Source organism: Saccoglossus kowalevskii, chromosome 11, assembly GCF_978046115.1.
Source record: "Saccoglossus kowalevskii chromosome 11, keSacKowa6.1, whole genome shotgun sequence".
Lineage (NCBI taxonomy): Eukaryota > Metazoa > Hemichordata > Enteropneusta > Harrimaniidae > Saccoglossus > Saccoglossus kowalevskii.
Genome location: NC_140651.1, coordinates 28,418,046 through 28,441,822, shown reverse-complemented (window position 1 = coordinate 28,441,822; position 23,777 = coordinate 28,418,046). Strand labels below are relative to the sequence as shown.

The window sequence follows — 23,777 nt, the reverse complement described above, 5'->3', positions numbered from 1 at the left end:
ATCATGTTATCGGTATATTTCATATAGACATTTTTCTATAATTTTTTTTTTGTATGTTTATGCATTAAAGAAGTTTACAAGAATTGTTGAGTGAGTTTATTCAGAGTGTTCAGGTTGATGATGTCAGCACTGTTATCATTCGAAGATCTAAAATCCTGAGAACTACTCTAAAAGCCATTAGTAAGAATGGGTTTAATATAAGAGGAAAGCTTTTTGTGGAGTTCAGTGGGGAGGATGCTCATGATGACGGTGGACCACGGAGAGAATTTCTAAGGTATGAATACAAATCAAATTTGAAATCCCCAAAAAGGGAGTCGACTTAGACATATGCATGTTTGTTAATAGCTTACATGTATCACAGTTATTCAAAAACTATGTACCTTGAACATGATCATTGTTTTAATTACAAGCATTTTTATTCTCAGTTCAAAAATTTTGAAAACTTAAGTGACTTATAATCAGTTTCAATCTGTCTCGCTTTCCGTCTATCCATAGTTGTATTTCAAAAACCTCTGGAACAAATTTGTTTATTCTGTGCACGTCCTTAGTACTTTATTTGTGACATATGCACATGCAGTGGTTTAGCAATTCAATCAAAGATGGCCTTTTGGTCCCAAAACTATATCTCCAAGGCTTATGGACCATTTGCATTCATATTTGGCACATACATCATACATGTTGGAATACATGTCCATGTCAGTTTGTTTCATAATCATATAAAAGATGGTCTATTGCTGGTTATCTTCCTATCTGGTCATACAACTGTATTTGATATCCATAATACTGGAGGCATTTTACTTGAGTTTGGATGTAAAATTGCATGAATATGAGAAATAGCAAATAGTTTGTGTCCATAAATTACCAGTAGATTATAAATCATTTCATTTAATAAATATGATTTTTGTTGATACTAGATTAGTTTAGTTTTATTACAAAATGTACTCTCAAATACAGACCGTACCGTATGTATTTGGTCACATGACCATCGATTTGCATATCCAATTTGATTGCATATATATTATGCATGTAGCAATACATGTTCTTGAAACATACATTTATGTGTTGAAAAGTTATTATTGTTCTTTGAATTATTTGAGTAATTACAAAATGTCATCAACATCAACAATGTAGAACTTAAGCTGCATTAAAATATAAAATAGTTTAACAAATTTGTTCTTGCTAACAGGTTGTTAATGCAGGAAGTTGGTGCTAGTATGGGGATTTTTGAAGGGGACCAGTTAACCAGAGTTTTCAGCCACAATGTACGCCTAATCAGTGATATGATGTATTTCAAGGCTGGACAACTTGTTGCCATGTCATTGCTAAATGGTGGTCCTGGTCTTCAGTGTATGGCTGATTCGGTTTACAACTACATGATTGGTATTGAACCGGGAAATCTCACAATTGACTTGATTCCAGATAGTGATATGAGAGTTAGGGTACAAGAGGTAAAACATCAATTGTATTGAAGATGACTAGTATAGTTTTATAGTCTTCAACCAGTTTCTACACAAAATCCGATCTTCAGAGCGATATTTATGAATATTATTTTCAGTGACCCTTTGTACAATACAGTCAAAGTATGCACATTCAGTTATTCTTATTATATATGTTATCTAAGGCTGTGTATTTCTTATTCAAAGATGAACATTGTGACATTCATGTCTTATTTAGATAAATGACATTATATAAATCATATTTTATAATAATAATACATTTTATTTAGCTATTTCCATAATAATGACTAAAAAAAAATAGAATTAAAATGATACATTCTCAATTAACTACTTTTTTTCATGCAGCATATATCCAATGACCTGACTATATTATCATGAATTAGCCACAATTTCGTGGTAATTTTGTTTTGATATACCCACCCTCTTTTTTTCAAGCTTCAGAAATGTTCCACTTCAATTGAATTAAATAAGTTTATTGAGCAAAATGGTGACTGGATTGCGGATAATGGATATCCTGATATCTTCACCAGTGATATCAAAGATGTTGAAGAAATTTGCCATTTTCTTCTGTTACAACTAATTTTGTTCAGGTTTGTTGAATTACTGTTTCATGTACACATATGCAAGGTTATTAGCATGACCCTTTCCCACCTAAGTAGGGATATAGTCACTCTGCGGTTAGTTCTAGAATATATAATTATGAATATCTTTACTGTTTTCCCCACAGACCCTGATCAATCTACATTATGACTTCAGATACATTGTTGATATTTTTAGTGCACATCACTTTTTTTTCCCCGAGATTCGGCCTGATTCAGTTCAAAGTTGAATAGAGCATTTTCAATCAAACTTTGTATTATGACCTTACATATTAGGTTGGTGTGCAAGCCATATTTCTTTTTGAGATACTTGAACAAAAATACCCGACTAGCTGCATTTTTCTTTCATGCTATTTCCTCTGTAAGATATAGTCCAATTCAGTTCAAAGTTTTCACGTAGGTACTAGACTGACAGTAACACAATCTATAATCTGTGTTAGTGTTAAAAAAACATTGATCTTTCATTTCTACATGTCACATGTACTGAACATTTACATCGACTACAGCTAATACTTAACGGGGACTATGCATTATCAATGTTTGTTTTAATAAAATGTGCATATTTTTGTGTTGACATATTTTGTGTTGTAAAGATATTAAATGACCATTGTATCTCATATTTTACCGATATTTCATCTTGCACACTTACCACTGTTATTTCAGATCTAAAGCTGAAATGGATCAGTTTTTCTGTGGCCTGAATGATGTTGGAGGCCTGGGTCAGATTATAAAAGAAAACCATGATCAGTTCAGGGACCTGTTCATTGATCGGGGAAAAACGACTTTGCCGAAAGGACATAAAGAGCCTGTACCAAATTGACTTCAGTGAAAACGGCAGTAACAGACTCAATGAAGAGGAGGATACAATTTATAGTCTGGAGCTATATTTGCAAGCTGTTGAAAGTAAGACATTTTAAATTATTAATGGTATATACATCCTACTTAATATTTAAATGAAGTGATCAATCTCTAATTTGGGAATTATTTTTGGAAATTATTGCTTACTATCTTTTCTTACATTTTGTACTATTTCTAGATGGAGAGCATCCTGTGTCTCTTGAAGACATCCTAGTTTTTGCAACAGGGTCCAACAGAGTACCTCCACTTGAATTTGCAAAACCAATCACTATACAGTTCTCCTCAACATGTGAAAATGAAAAAAGATTCCCATCTTCATCCACATGTGATTTAAGACTTTGGCTTCCTCGTGGTGTTGACATAGACAGTTTTAGTTCATTAATGAATAGAGCCTTACTTGAATCACATGGTTTTGGAAAAATTTAATTTTCATCCTTCCATGAATAATTTACTGTGTACACTCCATGGATTGTAATGCATAATTGCACAAATTCCACCTCTGGATAATTTGAAATTTTACCTTACTAAAATCCTTACTTACCTTACTGAAATCCAATATTTATCTTTGGATAGACTAGTGGGCCAATTGTATTTGCACATGTTGGTGCTACTCAGTACATTTACAACTTCAGGCCTAACTCGCATAGTTAGCCCACTAGTTTATGCAATATTCTATACATTAGATTTTAGTAAGGTATGACTGAATGTATTACAAATTTAAAATAATCTGCAAACTATTCCAATATAGTAAGATAATAGTAAACATGTTTGTTGAACATGACACGTTTTTGTTGCCAATAACCTGCACTCTGGTATTCGTACATTAGAAACTCACATTTGTATATTAAATAATGTATTCCATTATCTGATAGTTAAAAATAGATATCAAGTGGCTAATGGCAGTAAGGTTCTATTAAACAGGCCCATTATTTGTCAGGTATCGTACCTATACTTTGATAATGACGGAAATCAACAACTACTTTTGAAGCCAAGGTCTGGTAAAAGTCCAACCTGTCAAGCGTCTAAGACTTTCATCTGATGGCTTCAAAAATAGCTGTTAATTGCCATGTATGTGCAAGTAGAGGTACGATACTTTGTATCTCAAATTGATACTTCAAAGTTTTAGGCGGTGATTTTTTACTTTGACAGGGACAATTTGAACCTATGTACCTATTTAAGGGGTGACAAAGGATGCTGAACAAAACAACTTTTTGAACAATAGAGAAAAGTCAAATAGCAGTTATATATTAATCATTTCTCATTTTAATAAGTGTGGTAAAAATTGTACAATTTTAATCTCTGCATACACTACTACATGTACAATTTCGTTTGACATATTAGTCATGTTAGGTAGTAATATGAGGTTATTACAAGGATAGCTCAAAGTATGCATGAAGACAGCGGGAGTATCAACCGGTGCACAGCAAAGGTTGATGCGACAGCATACTGTATGAGTTCATACTTTGAGGTATCCTCGTAATAACCTTATTATTATTATACATCTTTTCCTTCCAAGGATACATCATGGGAATGCCGAATTCCAAAAAAGTTTAGAACAAAATCATCAAACCTTTTTGTGTGGAGTCTGTCAAACCCTGGTGGCAGCAATGTTTGTTTTTATTATTAGATTCCATATTTGGAAATCGCATTTCCTTATATGGTAGGATTAAAATACCCCGTAAAATACCGCAAAATTATGGCAGTCTGTAACTTAGTATGGTGTTACGGTGACAGATGTATAATAATATTATAATATGCAGCTTTCTAATCGGTGGTTTGGTTTCTGACCTACTTGATCTTTATGAGTTGGACTAGAAACTGAATTTTTAATGTTTGTTATAAACCACAAAACTGTTATGCAAGTTATTTTTATTAGTTCGAAATAAAATTTATACAATCACTGTGAATCTGCTTCTACCATTGCCTTTAACTGGCAATATAAATGCTTTGCCTGTTCTGTTGTTTTTGGTGGTAAAAGTTTGTAGCGCTTCATTGCATGGTCAATGTATTTATCAATCTGCTCATCCCCTACATAATTAGGTGTATGTGCATGATGGCAAACTTCCTCTGTGGTTACCGGTTGAATCATATCTCTCCAACCTATAAAAAATTAAATAAAATAAAGTTAAACTTGTCATGAGACACGTGGTTGATTGACAGTGATTGATAAGATTTCCATATTTGTAGATAAACATCAAAAAAAAATGTTTGAGTTATTGTAACCACACAACGAAGAAAAGTTTTACTGAAATTCAACAAATATCTTTAAAAACCTGCATCTATAATATGCAGACTAAATAAAAATCAAAGAATGTTCAGAAAGAACGTGTGTGTGTGTACTAAGGGTATTAGAAGCTTTAAGTACAAATAAGAAATACTGTATTTACTATATTAGAAGCACATTATGTTTATTGCATACAAAATCTTTGTGTCTTATTTTTTCCACTAATTTTTCCTCGTCGCAGATGCATGTGCATATTAATGAGGTAGACATGTGGTATGTTAGTCATATATCTGCATGTCATCTGCAGCAGTGCTTCATGCATTACACTTATTTACTACTATTTACAAATTTGGCAATCACTAAGCTATGTATCAAGTTTAATTAATATCTGCTAAGAGAAATTAGGTAATTAATATGCACAAATTAAGGTATCTGCATGTGTGTAAGTTAATACCAATGATTTTCAAAACTTTTCAAAATTTGCTATGCATTTTGAAAAGTATGGCCACTCTAAGTTAAACAATGCATGCAAATAAACAAGTGAAGGTTTAAGAACAACGTTTAGAATCCATAAAAAAAATGAACGTAGGCTTTACCTGATAATTCAGGACAGTGATATAGTATATTAGGAATACCACATGGTACATGAAGCTCCTTCTGATGCCTGATAGGATGATTGTTCCACTGTGTTATCACTTGATCTAATTCTATTTGGACTATTTCTAAATAGCAATGGCGAATTAGACACCTAAAAACAAGACAAGACAATGCAATGCGAATTTCCCAGTTCGAAGTTAAACATCAATCTACACAATAGACTGCTAAAGAATCAGCCTAATGGATAGAAGACTTCTGATGTTTATCTTCCTAAAAAAATGACAATGTACTGTGTCATTAGCTAATTGTTTTGGATAATTTTGACACAATGTTCTTGACATATCACAAAAAGGTAGTTTATAAGGCCGTTGTCATAGCAATGAATATTGAGAACCATACAAAGTTTTAGAACAAGCCATGCTTTGTGTTATTTACACCATAATACAATATCATTTCCTTGACACATATTCAAACTGGGACACTTGTTTAACACAACTACAGGTTGAAAATTATGGTAATCAAACTATATTTACTTGTGTAAATGATTTCTAGAAGAAAACAACCTTTCTTCAACCATTGATGCAAAATATTGACGCCACCATTCAGTCCAAGAGCGCAAAAGGAATGACCAAAAACATTCTATTCTCTAAATGAATAAATGAAGATAAACTAATTAAATAAATCAGCAACAAATTGATTTAAAATCACAAATGTTGATTGAATGTATGGTGCAAATATATCAATAAATAATAATAGCCAATGACAACTATGTAGAGTCCTATTATTTTCTATGGTGATTATACCAACTTTAATTTAAAATTATTTATTACCTGATTCGCAAAAAAGGTCTGCTCTGCTCTGATTTGCAAAGGACATCCTGTTCACAAATGTCACAGTAATTACATAGTGGCAATAATCTGTTTCAAATGTAGTCTCTAACATTGATAAAGTGATATAGAATCAAATCTATAAAGTCAACACACAATACTGTAATGTATAGCGCATTAAAACACCATTTTATGGCGTCATTGCCTCGGACATGGGGGGGGGGGTATTCACTTAAATATAGGCTTGAATAAATCTTGTAAATTTTTGAGGTTATCCCTCCTCCTTGCCCTATTTATTAAAACTATAACAATCTCTACCGAACCACAATTGATGAGAAGGGCAAGCCACGCTCATTAACCCTTATAAAATCAAAATTTACTCTTTGGGAGGTCATTATGTTCTTTGTTTAAATAAATTTACTTGTGAATACAGATTTACATTATCCTGTAATAATGGACAGCTACAACATCATAAAAACCTCAAATTCAAATAGTGGGGATTTAATAACATGCAATAATGAGCAGAATGTTGTCTTAATATAAAACATGTACCTTTCATTTCATCCACACAGTTGAGGTAGTAATAGGCAATAACGCTAGGGTCACTGTTTGTGCTGGCTGCCTTCACCCATAAAATTTTTCTTGAATATCTGAAATTGACAAGATATTTTATTTTACTCAAAATATGCAATACATTATAAAAAAGGCATGATACACACGATATGTGCACATATCTGTTTGAGAATTGTTAACAAAAACTTACCCATCTATACATCCACTTATACATATGCTATATGGCTTCAGCTTGTCATAGCTATAACAAAGGATAACTACATTAGATAGTATAATGTCATGTAATATATTGTAGTCTTTCTCATGTACTATAAGAACCATAATCTTAGAGTCATCCTAGCCAACTGTCCCTCTCTATTATATAAACTCAGTATCAATTTAGCTAGAACATATGAAGTAACACTCACCCATCCATATGCCATGTTTGATTTGGGCCCTGAAAATGAAAAAAGTATGTTAATGACACCAATATTTCAAAGTCATGTTCAGGTACATCATACAAAATTGTTTCTACAGTTCAAATGTCAAGTATACATGTCTAATTTCACAGAAAGTTATACAATTACCCCACGATGATACAATCCTCTTTTGAATCGTTTCTTTGACCTCATCTCAACACCTTCTGGGTCCAGAGCACGCATTAATTTTGCAATAGTTTGTCTACAGAGTTTAGGGAAACACAGTATCATTATGTATATATGAAATGCCAATGCTGCCTTATATTGCTGTCTAATTATATATTACAAACACAAAGTATGTAGTATAATGATGTTAGCATGTAGTATAATGATGTTAGCATGTAGTATAATGATGTTAGCATACAATATAATGATGTTAGCATACAATATAATGATGTTAGCATGTAGTATAATGATGTTAGCATATAGCATAATGATGTTAGCATACAGTATAATGACGTTATCATGTAGTATAATGATGTTAGCATACAGTATAATGATGTTAGCATGTAGTATAATGATGTTAGCATACAGTACAATGATGTTAGCATGTAGTATAATGATGTTAGAATATAGCATAATGATGTTAGCATACAGTATAATGACGTTATCATGTAGTATAATGATGTTAGCATACAGTATAATGATGTTAGCATGTAGTATAATGATGTTAGCATACAGTACAATGATGTTAGCATGAAGTATAATGATGTTAGCATACAGTATAATGATGTTAGCATGTAGTATAATGATGGTATCACACAGTATAATGATGGTAGCACGTAGTATAATGATGGTAGCATATACATGTAATGTGACATAACAGTCACATAAAAATTCTTTCGGACAGGAGAAACACACTCCTTGGTAGTGATAATAATGTGGAATTGTGTTCTTCATTATTTATAAATTACTTATTATTACTTATATATTGGTATATTAACAATAATAAAGTAATAATAATAATAGTTACCTAGATACATTTAAGCTGTATTTTTGTTTCACCAAACGCCACATTGCTCTATAACCTAATTTTGATGAAGAGCCATTAAGTTCATACTGTGAAAAAAGATGTTCCAAAAGTAACATTATTTTATTATTTATAACATTATTTAAAATAAAAATAGTTAGAAAGATTCTGGATCCATTGTTATTACAATTGAAAAAAACACAATAGGTTCATATTATTAATGGTTCTGACCTGGTGTTAATCATCGAACACGCAAGTGTTCCGCTAATTATTCGTGAATTGTCACAGACTTGACCATCGAACGCGAGAGATCAAAAAATTGTACCGTCATAAATGGGGTCTGTTCTGGTGTTAATCATCTGACGCTAAAGTGTATCGTTCATACAGGCCGGGAATATTTCACAGATTTAAAACCTTGTCTTCAGTATTTTTGAATAATTTCCTTACTTAATGTACAGAGTATGGCCACTTAAACAAACTAATTAATTGTAACCCATAGACTAGAAACCACTATTGTAAACAACGCAATCGTAGGGTCTGCGGGGAAACAGTCGAAAGCAAGATCTTTTAATTGTCATTATCTTCTTTTTGGTATGTCTTCGATCGCACGCAAAGTTTCGATACCAAGCAATTTTCGCCATGATGTTCTTTGCCAGCACGATTTGACCTGAAACAAAGTTCTTTGACCTAACAGGTCACGTCTTTCATTAACCAATCAAAATGCTGTGTCGTACTGACGAAATTTTCTGATTATTGAAGATCATTTTTTTCAACACAATGCAGAAGTTAATTACCGCGATGTTAAAATGCGATTTGTAGCACTGATTTCGACGGAAAAAAATGATTTTTCCCTAAAAACTGGCAATTCGCAATTTTCGAAAGGTAATCTGTGTGTGGAAGAAGTGTTTAACCTTCACGGTCGCCAACAGGTCACGTCGTTCACATCCCTATCATGATAGTCTCAATAACCAGGTTCCAGGAATGGCCTCCATGGGGTTTAATTTTAAGCATTTCAAATGCCTCTCAACGCTACAGTTATAATAAAAAACTAAACCATTGTAATTGTATTTCAAATACAGTTTTAAATCTACACAACTGTAAATTAAGGCCACATTGAGGCTCGCTTTAAATAGTTAAAGTCCTTTGTAATAACGAAACTAATGAGCACTTTCCATTGTATGAGAGTATGTTTTCCTTATATGATTTTTCAAAAAAATATCTGAACAGTTTAAAAACGTAACACATGCAAACAAACTCAGTTCTATGCTGTCAGTTACCAAAAGATGCAAACAATGTAATTGCTTTTGGTGGAAATGTGTGAAATATCGGCGACACCCCAACATCAAAGAAAATTAAGATATAAAATATTTGGAAACAGCGGATCTGAGTTCATTATTACATGCTCTCGCTATCTTACTACATTGCATTGCTCCGAAGAAAACATGGAATACGTTCAGTCAATACGCAATCAGAATAAACTGGTTTATAAAGTGTTAATCTACGTAAAACAGAAGTCTCTTGCCAATAGTGTAATATCCTATAAATGTGAGCAGAGGTGACGAGGATTACGTAACGCCAAGGTTCGTGTTAAAAAAGGCGAAGATATATTTCGGTTGAAAGACCACACCCATGCACCAAACCAGCCCTGGGCGGAGGACCAAAGTGGTCGCCATTCAACCATACTTGATCAAATGGTAATGAAAACTAATGGTCATATGTAAGTCACCAAACATAGTATGGTTGTTAAAACTGAATGTGGCACGTACAGACGGATGTAACTCAAATTAATAGCCCCCGATTTTGGAAAAATGTGCATACCATTATTGCAGCCTCAGCTTCTTCCTCGCTGCACCGAGAGGACCTACTCAAACCAAGTGTCTTTATTCTATAAAGCAGTTGACGGGGACTGCAAAGCAATATCAAGAAGAAAATTATTTAATACTCTGGCACATCTTTGCGTCTGTGTAATCATGGAGCTAAAAAAAGCTCCACGGTGTAATGTTAAAGCGGAGGGGGTCGTCACCTGCGCATGCGCGGGAATTGAATTCACGTGACGATACACAAGCTAAAAACGCAAAGGCTTTAACAATATGGTAGTCAGTCACAAAATTTCAAAAACAAGAACACTGATATACAATGTGCACAGCCCATTCATAATGAAATATGCATATCTGTGTTATTCTGAACATATTTTCAGCATGTACAATGTAGTAAAGTACTTATGGCATATGTCAATCAAAATGAACTTACATTTCATATTTTATATCTAATTGTTCTGTCGTTTCTTTTAACTCTATCATGCATGCATACTTAAAAACCCGCATTGTTTTGATGACTAAAACAGCATATTTGCATTTATTTTAAATAATTTATGAATAATCAATAAATCACACAGTCCTTTCAATATTTATGTTGACATTGATGTTATACTTTAAATAATAATGTTGAATGTCGTAACAAGAATGAATTTTTGCTTTTCATTTTGCACATGGTCCATTACGGCATTACAGTTTCCACAATGAACGAATGTAGATTAATTTTCTTCCCCAACTACGAGTGAATGGCGTAACTCATCCACGCAAATGTGGTTGGAACAACCTGTTTCGAAATTTGTAAAGTGGTTTAAATATATTTAAAATATTAAAATATCCGAGTCGAATCCCCAAATAACCTATGTGTTTCTTTAATATGGCTGACGACATACACGCACGCGTGCTGATACTGAAAACAATGTAACTCACTGTACATAACCAAAACCTGTATAATTACCTTAAATGAATATCTTGATGTAAATCCAGTAATTGCAAAATCATGAACTGCGAGTAACCCGCATGAAATAATGCCTCAATTGCCTCATATTCTGCATCCAAACATAGCAATGAAACAAAACATAGCATGAAATGTAAGTTTACATTAAAGAATCCTTAAACAAATATTTGTTCACTAAACGTGCTACAAATATAAGTTATATGATGTCTTGCAGCGCCTACTATCTATTACATTGACGCCAAATGACTAATGATGTAGCAACCGGGCAATACATGATAAATGAAAGCTAACCTCAACGGAAATTCATTGTAATAAATGTATTGAAACATTACCTACCATTGCTGAATTTTTGAAGAAAAATTGGTCTGTTCATTACGCAGGCTGAAAAAAATGGAAAACTTAAACACTTAGGGGTCGCCTAAAACTAAAGGGTGAATTGGAAAATAAATCCTGTGCTGCAAAAGCGTGGCAAACACCCTTGTGAAAGAAGGCCATTCTTGTAAATAAATAAATAAAAAGAAAGTATGCTGCAATGCTAGACAAGATATATTTTGAAATGTCAAAATACTAGTAATCTCCACGTAATATCATTACCCCTCCCCCGCAGAGAGCTACTATATTGGTCCACCCCTTACTTAGTGTATTTGTATGCTAATATACTAAATACTAATAATGTGTATATAAACCTTTTGTAAAACGTTGGCCATTTTTATTTTACACCATCTCAGTTTGAATTAAAATCAAAAACTTGTCAGATTTTAACAGAAAAAGGAAATTACAACAACGACGGTGCAATGACACGAGCATTTTCTATTCAATCACATTCTCTCAACAATCCGGTATTTTTGCAAAGTCAAGTGATAGAAAATGTTAATTTCAAACTTACCGATATCAGCAATACGTTGTAAAACTTGTTGGTATTATCCCGCAATTATAAATATACGTAAAATGAACGCACTACGACACGTACGGCTACACGAGAAAATCGTACGATACGATGTACTTCCGGGTCATAGTTATGCTAATCGATGTTATTTTTCAAGTAGCGGAGCGATTTTCATATAGCGGAGCGATTTTCATATAGCGGAGCGATTTTCATGTAGCCGACCGATATTTTTCAAGTAGCGGAGCGATTTTCATATAGCGGAGCGATTTTCAAGTAGCCGACCAATATTTTTCAAGTAGCGGAGCGATTTTCATGTAGCCGACCGATATTTTTCAAGTAGCGGAGCGATTTTCATATAGCGGAGCGATTTTCATGTAGCCGACCGATATTTTTTAAGTAGCGGAGCGATTTTCATATAGCGGAGCGATTTTCAAGTAGCCGACCGATATTTTTCAAGTAGCGGAGCGATTTTCATATAGCGGAGCGATTTTCATGTAGCCGACCGATATTTTTCAAGTAGCGGAGCGATTTTCATATAGCGGAGCGATTTTCAAGTAGCCGACCAATATTTTTCAAGTAGCGGAGCGATTTTCATATAGCGGAGCGATTTTCATGTAGCCGACCGATATTTTTCAAGTAGCGGAGCGATTTTCATATAGCGGAGCGATTTTCATGTAGCCGACCGATATTTTTCAAGTAGCGGAGCGATTTTCATATAGCGGAGCGATTTTCAAGTAGCCGACCAATATTTTTCAAGTAGCGGAGCGATTTTCATGTAGCCGACCGATATTTTTCAAGTAGCGGAGCGATTTTCATATAGCGGAGCGATTTTCATGTAGCCGACCGATATTTTTTAAGTAGCGGAGCGATTTTCATATAGCGGAGCGATTTTCAAGTAGCCGACCGATATTTTTCAAGTAGCGGAGCGATTTTCATATAGCGGAGCGATTTTCATGTAGCCGACCGATATTTTTCAAGTAGCGGAGCGATTTTCATATAGCGGAGCGATTTTCAAGTAGCCGACCAATATTTTTCAAGTAGCGGAGCGATTTTCATATAGCGGAGCGATTTTCATGTAGCCGACCGATATTTTTCAAGTAGCGGAGCGATTTTCATATAGCGGAGCGATTTTCATGTAGCCGACCGATATTTTTCAAGTAGCGGAGCGATTTTCATATAGCGGAGCGATTTTCATGTAGCCGACCGATATTTTTCAAGTAGCGGACTAATTGTATATATGGGCCACCGTACATGAGACCAGCTTGAAATGTTGGACCGCGGTCACTGAATTACACTCAATTTACTTTTAGTTTATAACAAGATTTCTCACCAACGATTATTGTTAGGATAAAACGCTCTCACCCGCATGTTTGACACTTTCGGTAGAACAGCCCATGCAAAATTCAAGCCAATGCAATACCCAGGGAACGCAGCGTACTCGATAATGTAGTTCACTAATTAGTCCGTTTTCATTTGGCAGAAACGGCAAATAACCTTTCCACTGAACAAACTGGCCAATATTTTCAGTTTGGGACGTCGTTTGAGAAAAAATTTACACTCGGGCGAAGGGTATACTTCTATTTTATAGATTGTGTGGTTCAAGTTACAAAGTGATCACGCGTATCGTCGATATTCAACGTAAAACAGGCTCCAAAGCACTGGCGAGACTCGTTCATCGAGATAGCGTTGTACAGTTACAAAAGATATATTACGTAATCCTATGCGCATACAAAGGTTGTTTATTGATTGGACATAAGTGAGAGATTATAGTTACTTCCAAAGTAACCAAGAACCGCACGACTGGGGTTATTGTGGAAGCTACTGCAATTTTTAATGTAGGCCAACTGTGATCAGTGTGAATCGCCGCGTGTTTTCTACACAATGTCCAAGTTGCCGACAACGATCATATCGGTATATAATAAAATAAAATGAAATGTGCCTTGTTAATGTAGATGCAGGCGTGCTAGCTGGAGACGAGAGATAGAAACAGCTCGATCCGACAGAGTATGTGTGTCGCTGTTCGGTCGAGCGGCAACCGGGACTGGCGTAACGATTATTCAATTGTATTTATATCTCAGTTTCTTACTGGATATTAAAATTTAGTTGTGATAAATAATTTGTCGTTTGGGACAACGTGTGAAAAAAGTACTTGCCATACCCCAAAGCCGGCCTGTAAAAAGATAACCCTGCCTGGTATACAAAAATCATGGAGCTCCATGCAGGAAGTAAACATGCATTACAGTTCAGCTCTGAACATTTGACGTCATAATTTTGCGGGGACACTCCGTATAAGGAGTGAGGTGATTGAAACGTTTAATCTTAGTTGCTGTTAATTAATTAGTTAATTGCTGTTAATTGATAAGTACCAAGAATTTTGAGCCCTTCACTGTTGTATTGCATTCACCCATTGTATGTTCATGGGAGTTTCTGTTTGACCTTTCCATGACCCAACCCATAGTCCTTTTTATTTTCCATAGTTTATACGTGCATTAGGGAATTAGGGACTGGTATTTTTTTCCTGGGGGGGTGACCGGGAAAAACGGGGGAACAAGCTATTTAAAAAATGGATAAAGTGTGGGGGGTGCCTTTTTCCCATTGCCTGGGAAAGGGAGGCCTATCAATTTTGTTATGTACAGAAAAAAACACACATAGTTTAAACAGACGTAATATTGAGGTTCTTCTAATTAGATCACCATTTAACCGCATTCCATGCCCAATAGAGTATATTCTCATTGGTTCCAGCGTTATCCAACTCACTGAGATGGCAAGAAACATCGAGGTTATCTTTGATCACAGCTTCAAGAAGCACATATGTGCAACATGTCGGTCTATATACTTTCACCTACGTAAAATTGGTTACATACGACGCTTCCTCTCCAAAAATACATGTAATCATTCATGCATTAATATCTTCAAAACTTGATTACGGCAATTCACTTCTATTTAGACTACCAGAGAACATTACAAAGTCACTACAACATGCTCATAACACAGCAGCAAGAATTGTGACACACACAAAGAAACGTGAACATATTACACCGAGTATACAAGATTTGCATTGGCTGCCGGTGAAACTCAGAATTGAATACAAGATGCTACTAAACACCTACAGGGCACAGAATGACATGTCACCTTGTTATATATCAGACTTAATTCACTTTAGATCTTCACATCGCGAACTTAGTTCAACAAACAAGGAACTCTTACATGAACCAAGATATAAATCAGAATCATTCGGCAAACGTTCTTTCTTATGTGCTGCACCACGGCTTTGGAACACATTACCACTTGAACTACGCAAGCACCAACATTGAACAGTTTCAAGACTCAACTTAAGACTCATCTTTTTAGGAAAGCCTTTAACAACTAGTCATATCTATGTATAGCGCCATTGAACATTACCTTGATTTGGATACTGGCGCTTTATTATTATTATTATTATTATTATTATTATTATTATTATTATTATTATTATTATTATTATTATTATTATTGTAATTTGTTATTGCAGTTCATGAAGTTTCCTTTAACACTTTCAAAATTCAAACTTTTATGTTTTTAATATAAAGTTTATTGTATTTTTTAATTGTTAATAAACAACCAGTGCATGCACTCAAATATTTTTCGTCTTTGAATAACTCATCAGAATACCAAAGAAGGTAGCAAAATTTAGTATAATATATTTGAAATAAAATGTATAATTAATAAAAAATATCAAAACAGTATATAACATAACCTGGTATATGAACTCTTGAATGTCAATATCACCATCACCATTTCAAAATTACAAGTGTGTTTTAAAGCATCACTGTTGCCATGACTAACAACACTGGATGCCATCATTGCCACTGTCATGGACAATACCAATATGAATCCAAATAATAAACACTGCTATGACTGACAACACTGTCATGGACGGTATCATCACCTTATACTAAAATATGTTTGAATATTTAGAGTACGGCATCATCATCTTATGCTAAAATATGTTTGAATATTTAGAGTACGGTATCATCATCTTATACTAAAATATGTTTGATTATTTAGAGTACGGCATCATCATCTTATACTAAAATATGTTTGATTATTTAGAGTACGGCATCATCATCTTATACTAAAATATGTTTGAATATTTAGAGTACGGTATCATCACCTTATACTAAAATATGTTTGAATATTTAGAGTACGGCATCATCATCTTATACTAAAATATGTTTGAATATTTAGAGTACGGCATCATCATCTTATACTAAAATATGTTTGAATATTTAGAGTACGGCATCATCACCTTATACTAAAATATGTTTGAATATTTAGAGTACGGCATCATCATCTTATACTAAAATATGCTTGAATATTTAGAGTACGGCATCATCATCTTATACTAAAATATGTTTGAATATTTAGAGTACGGCATCATCATCTTATACTAAAATATGTTTGAATATTTAGAGTACGGCATCATCATCTTATACTAAAATATGTTTGAATATTTAGAGTACGGCATCATCACCTTATACTAAAATATGTTTGAATATTTAGAGTACGGCATCATCACCTTATACTAAAATATGTTTGAATATTTAGAGTACGGCATCATCATCTTATACTAAAATATGTTTGAATATTTAGAGTACGGCATCATTATCTTATACTAAAATATGTTTGAATATTTAGAGTACGGCATCATTATCTTATACTAAAATATGTTTGAATATTTAGAGTACGGCATCATCATCTTATACTAAAATATGTTTGAATATTTAGAGTACGGCATCATTATCTTATACTAAAATATGTTTGAATATTTAGAGTACGGCATCATCATCTTATACTAAAATATGTTTGAATATTTAGAGTACGGCATCATTATCTTATACTAAAATATGTTTGAATATTTAGAGTACGGTATCATCACCTTATACTAAAATATGTTTGAATATTTAGAGTACGGCATCATTATCTTATACTAAAATATGTTTGAATATTTAGAGTACGGCATCATCATCTTATACTAAAATATGTTTGAATATTTAGAGTACGGCATCATCATCTTATACTAAAATATGTTTGAATATTTAGAGTACGGCATCATCATCTTATACTAAAATATGTTTGAATATTTAGAGTACGGCATCATCATCTTATGCTAAAATATGTTTGAATATTTAGAGTACGGCATCATCATCTTATACTAAAATATGTTTGAATATTTAGAGTACGGCATCATCATCTTATACTAAAATATGTTTGATTATTTAGAGTACGGCATCATCATCTTATACTAAAATATGTTTGAATATTTAGAGTACGGCATCATCATCTTATACTAAAATATGTTTGAATATTTAGAGTACGGCATCATCACCTTATACTAAAATATGTTTGATTATTTAGAGTACGGCATCATCATCTTATACTAAAATATGTTTGGATATTTAGATTACGACATCATCATCTTATACTAAAATATGTTTGAATATTTAGAGTACGGCATCATTATCTTATACTAAAATATGTTTGAATATTTAGAGTACGGCATCATCATCTTATACTAAAATATGTTTGAATATTTAGAGTACGGCATCATCATCTTATACTAAAATATGTTTGAATATTTAGAGTACGGCATCATCATCTTATACTAAAATATGTTTGAATATTTAGAGTACGGCATCATCATCTTATACTGAAATATGTTTGAATATTTAGAGTACGGCATCATCATCTTATACTAAAATATGTTTGAATATTTAGAGTACGGCATCATCATCTTATACTAAAATATGTTTGAATATTTAGAGTACGGCATTATCATCTTATACTAAAATATGTTTGAATATTTAGAGTACGGCATCATCATCTTATACTGAAATATGTTTGAATATTTAGAGTACGGCATCATCATCTTATACTAAAATATGTTTGAATATTTAGAGTACGGCATCATCATCTTATACTAAAATATGTTTGAATATTTAGAGTACGGCATCATCATCTTATACTAAAATATGTTTGAATATTTAGAGTACAGCATCATCACCTTATACTAAAATATGTTTGAATATTTAGAGTACGGCATCATCATCTTATACTAAAATATGTTTGAATATTTAGAGTACGGCATCATCATCTTATACTAAAATATGTTTGAATATTTAGAGTACGGCATCATCATCTTATACTAAAATATGTTTGAATATTTAGATTACGGCATCATCATCTTATACTGAAATATGTTATGGTCCAGTTATATTATACTATGAATATTTACTTTAGGGAATTTTTGATAGTTTCGTTGTCCTGTACTTCGTTTAGTAATTCTGACTTCCAAGATTGGGTGAACACGTAGTTCGTTGTTTTTAAAACAGAAAATGCCTGGGCTAAATCGTTTGCTGAGAGATGATCGATTAGGTATGTGCGCTCTAACTTGCAGCACATAGACCTTAATGAGCTGAGAAATCCAACAAATTACTCAGTGCAAATTTATATTTGAGGTTTTCAATTTCTGATAACATAAACACGATTTTCACCATTTACTGATTATAACACCCTTGAAAGCGAGTGACTGTAGTATCTCTCAAGGGTTTAACAATGGTTAAATCGTGTTTTTTCTTTGATTTGAAACAGTTTAGTGTGCTGCGTGTGTTCATTTGCATTAAATAGCGTTTTGGGGTCCATCACTGCCGTCCCTGGAATCTTACCAATATCAATTTAATCGCTTGTGGCAAAATAGTGATTAGCATAAAATGTTTTTCACCTTTTTCATCATTTTCAATTATCCTTGTTATTTTCGACAACACAGTAAATGAAACTGACCGCAAAATACGATAATCGAGAAGTGTCATTGATGGAATGTTTTATATATATTTTGTGGTATTGTAATAACATTAGTAATAATTTTAATATAAATTTATACATGTACATTTCTTATTCTATTGCTGAGAATGAGTTATACGTTTATTTTGTACTAAAATTTCTTATCTATATTGAATTTTTTTTCTCTATAAATTTTTAAATGTTTCTTAGTTGAAGTAAGAAACTAGAAACTTATGTCAGAGCAACTGCACAAAACATAACAGCTTCTAAGGTATTCCCATATTAACACCAGCTGTTAATTACATTAATTCTCAATTCCGATGAAAGGCCCAGTTACTGTGACAAAGTTCTACTCACTGCGAAGGCTACAAGTAATATAAACCAAAAGTTCTTGGTGGTTACTGTATTTTCAGATGATGTGAAGGGACACCTGTTTTGCACCACTGTTACGTTTATCATTATCATTTGCACTACTATTGCGTTTATCATTATCATTTGCACAACTGTTGTGTTTAACATTATCATTTTCACTACTATTGTGTTTATCATTATCACTTTCAACACTGTTTTGTTTATCATTATTATTTACACCACTATTACGTTTATCATTATCACTTTCACCAGTGTTACGTTTATCATTATCGCTTTCGCCACTGTTTTGTATATTATTATCATTATAATTTCCACCACTGTTGTGTTTATCATTATCATTTCCACCACTGTTTTGTTTATCATTATTTTTCCACCACAGTTACGTTTATCATTATGATTGTCACCACTTTTTTGTTTATCATTATTATTTCCACCACCACTGTTACGTTCATCATTATCACTTTCACCAGTGTTACGTTTATCATTATCACTTTCACCACTGTTACGTTTATCATTGTAATTTTCACCACTATTTTGTTTATCATTATCATTTCCACGACAGTTACGTTTAACATTATCACTTTCACTACTGTTACGTTAATCATTATCACTTTCACTACTGTTACGTTTATCATTATCGCTTTCCCACTGTTTCGTTTATCATTATCAATTTCACCACCGATTTGTTTATTATTATTATTATCATTTCCACCACTGTTGTGTTGATCATTATCATTTCCACCACAGTTTTGTTTATCATTATCATTTCCACCACGTTACGTTTATCATTATGATTTTCAACATTGTTGTGTTTATCATTAACATTTTCACCACTATCATTTCCACTCTGTTTTGTTTATCATTATCATTTCCATCACTGTTTTGTTTATCATTATCATTTCCACCATGTTACGTTTATCATTATGATTTTCAACATTGATGTGTTTATCATTATCATTTTCACCACTGTTGTGTTCATCATTATCATTTTCACCACTGTTGTGTTTATCATTATTTCCCCCTGTTTTGTGTTTATCACATTCCATATGTGCAATGTTTACAGCATCCTCAACAGTTCGATTTGTTTCATTTGTTTTCATATCATCAGGGTCATCATTTTACTCATTTCTTTTGGACAATTCTTGCAAATGTGTCCGATTTCTTTACAACAAAAACAGCGCATTTCATCTGTAGATATATAAACAGATTAAAGAAAACCCTCAAACATGAAATTCATTTGGCCATTAATATGCTCATTACGCAGTGAGAGCTGTGTGTAAACTCGAATAAACTTTCACAGATAACATCAGAATGTTAAACTAATGGCCCCATTTTGTCAAATTTGTTAATAAAATGACTACACATCTTGTATTGTTGATTCACAAATGAGTGAAATATTTTATGTTCTTTAGCATATAATTAATTAATATTTATGTTATTCAAATAGCATAATCATGTGCATCATTTAAAGGAAATACAATGACATTATGCGAAGACACTCTTGCGTTTATCATTATCATTTCCACCACTGTTCTGTGTATTATTATCATTTTCACCACAACTGTGTTTATCATTATCACTTTCACTGCTGTTTTGTCTATCATTATCATTTCCACCACTGTTTCGTTCATCATTATCATTTCCACCACAGTTTTGTTTATCATTAACATTTTCACCACTATTGTGTTTGTCATTATCATTTTCACCAGTGTTACGTTTATTATTATCACTTTCACCACTGTTACGTTTATCATTATCACTTTCACCAGTGTTACGTTTATCATTATCACTTTTCCCACTGTTTCGTTTATCATTATAACTTTCACCACTGTTTTGTTAATTATTTTCATTATCATTTCCACCACTGGTGTGTTGATCAGTACCATTTCCACCACTGTTGTGTTGATCATTATCACTTTCCCCACTATTGCGTTTATCATTATCATTTTCAACACTGTTACGTTTATCATTGTCACTTTCACCACTGTTACGTTTATCGTTATCCCTTTCACCACTATTGCGTTTATCATTATCACCACTGTTGTGTTTGTCATTTCCATTTTTCTTCGCTATTGCGTTGATAATTATCATTTTCCCCACTGCTACGTTTATCATTATCACTTTTATCATTGTAATTTTTACCACTGTTCTGTTTATCTTTATCATTTCCGCCACTGTTACGTTTATTATTATCACTTTCACCAGTGTTACATTTATCATTATCACTTTCACCACTGTTACGTTTATCTTTGTAATTTTCACCACTATTTTGTTTATCATTATCATTTCCACCACAGTTACGTTTATCATTATCACTTTCACTACCGTTACGTTTATCATTATCACTTTCACTACTGTTACGGTTATCATTATCACTTTCCCACTGTTTCGTTTATCATTATCAATTTCACCACCGTTTCGTTTATTATTATCCTTATCATTTCCACCACTGTTGTGTTGATCATTATCATTTCCACCACTGTTGTGCTGATCATTATCATTTCGACGATTGTTCTGTGTATCATTATCATTTTCACCACAATTGTGTTTATCATTTTCACTTTCACCACCAGTGTGTTTATCATTATCACTTTCACCGCTGTTACGTTTATCATTATCACTTTCACCACTGTTACGTTTATTATTATCACTTTCACCACTGTTACGTTTATCATTATCATTTCCACCACTGTTACGTTTATTAGTATGATTTTCACCACTGTTTTGTTTATCATTATCATTTCCGCCACTGTTACGTTTATTATTATCATTTCCACCACTGTAGTGTTGATTATTATCATTTCCACCACTGTTGTGTTGATCATTATCATTTCCATCACAGATTTGTTTATCATTAACATTTCACCACTATTGCGTTTATCATTATCATTTTCACCAGTGTTACCTTTATCATTATTACTTTCACCACTGTTGTATTTATCATTATAACTTTCACAACTGTTACGTTTATCATCGTAATTTTCACCACTGTTTTGTTTATCATTAACATTTTCACCATTATTGTGTTTATCATTATCACTTTCACTACTGTTACATTTATCATTATCACTTTCAACTCTGTTACGTTTGTCATTATCACTTTCACCACTGTTACGTTTATCATTGTAATTTTCACTACTGTTCTGTTTATCTTTATGATTTCCACCACTGTTTTGTTTATCATTAACATTTTCACCACTATTGCGTTTATTATTATCATTTGCACCACTGTTACGTTTGTCATTATCATTTTCATAACTATTGTGTTTATCATTATTATTTTCACCATTATTGTGTTTATCATTATCACTTTCAACACTGTTTTGTTTATCATTATTATTTCCACCACTGTTACGTTTATCATTATCACTTTCATCACTGTTACGTTTATCATTATCAATTTCGCCTCTTGTTTGTTTATTATTATCATTATCATTTCCACCACTGTTGTGTTTATCATTATGATTTTCACCACTGTTTTGTTTATCATTATCATTTCCACCACTGTTACGTTTATCATTATCATATTCACCAGTGTTACGTTTATCATTATCACTTTCACCGCTGTTACTTTTGTTATTTTCACTTTCACCACTGTTACGTTTATCATTGTAATTTTCACCACTATTTTCTTAATCATTATCATTTCCACCACTGTTACGTTTATCATTATCACTTTCACCACTATTACGTTTATTATTATCACTTTCACCAGTGTTACGTTTATCATTATCACTTTCACCACTGTTACGTTTATCATTATCATTTCCACCACTGTTTTGTTTATCATTATCGCTTTCACCGCAATTTTTTCTATCATTATCATTTTCACCACTATTGTGTTTATCATTATCATTTCCACCACTGTTACATTTATCATTTCCGCCACTGTTACGTTTATTATTATCACTTTCACCAGTGTTACGTTTATCATCATCACTTTCACCACTGTTACGTTTATCATTATTATTTCCACCACTGTTTTGTTTATCATTATCATTTCCACCATTGTTCTGTGCATTTTTATCATTTTCACCACAATTGTGTTTATCATTATCACTTTCACTGCTGTTTTGACTATAATAACAGATTAAAGAAAACCCTCTAACATGAAATTCATTTGGCCATTAATATGCTCATTACGCAGTGAGAGCTGTGTGTAAACTCGAATAAACTTTCACAGATAACATCAGAATGTTAAACTAATGGCCCCATTTTGTCAAATTTGTTAATAACATGACTACACATCTTGTATTGTTGATTCACAAATGAGTGAAATATTTTATGTTCTTTAGCATATAATTAATTAATATTTATGTTATTCAAATAGCATAATCATGTGCATCATTTAAAGGAAATACAATGACA

The 23,777-nt window shown here is 32.8% G+C and overlaps 2 protein-coding genes across 2 annotated transcripts; one reads left to right on the top strand and one right to left on the bottom strand.

Moving 5' to 3' along the window:
* Positions 1-2,719: 2,719 nt before the first annotated feature.
* On the top strand, positions 2,720-3,450 carry LOC146736608 (uncharacterized). The gene is made up of 2 exons (XM_085505516.1): positions 2,720-2,959; positions 3,093-3,450. The coding sequence occupies exons 1-2, from the start codon at positions 2,797-2,799 to the stop codon at positions 3,338-3,340; spliced, it is 411 nt and encodes a 136-aa protein (XP_085361642.1). The 5' UTR covers positions 2,720-2,796; the 3' UTR covers positions 3,341-3,450.
* A 1,335-nt stretch (positions 3,451-4,785) lies between these two features.
* On the bottom strand, positions 4,786-8,610 carry LOC144343388 (uncharacterized). Its single transcript, XM_085505338.1, has 9 exons — positions 8,567-8,610; positions 7,702-7,795; positions 7,543-7,571; positions 7,326-7,376; positions 7,115-7,212; positions 6,566-6,612; positions 6,269-6,381; positions 5,735-5,886; positions 4,786-5,014 (listed from the first exon to the last, which is right to left on the bottom strand). The coding sequence occupies exons 1-9, from the start codon at positions 8,608-8,610 to the stop codon at positions 4,812-4,814; spliced, it is 831 nt and encodes a 276-aa protein (XP_085361464.1). The 3' UTR covers positions 4,786-4,811.
* Positions 8,611-23,777: the final 15,167 nt, after the last annotated feature.

Bases quoted from the DNA above. Each gene is read 5' to 3' on its own strand.
- LOC146736608 (XM_085505516.1), top strand. From the start codon at position 2,797: ATGATCAGTTCAGGGACCTGTTCATTGATCGGGGAAAAACGACTTTGC. The intron at 2,960-3,092 runs GTAAGACATTTT...TACTATTTCTAG, and splicing joins ATATTTGCAAGCTGTTGAAA to ATGGAGAGCATCCTGTGTCT.
- LOC144343388 (XM_085505338.1), bottom strand. From the start codon at position 8,610: ATGTGGCGTTTGGTGAAACAAAAATACAGCTTAAATGTATCTAG. The intron at 7,796-8,566 runs GTAACTATTATT...TAAACTCTGTAG, and splicing joins TACAGCTTAAATGTATCTAG to ACAAACTATTGCAAAATTAA. The intron at 7,377-7,542 runs GTGAGTGTTACT...CCTTTGTTATAG, and splicing joins CAAACATGGCATATGGATGG to CTATGACAAGCTGAAGCCAT.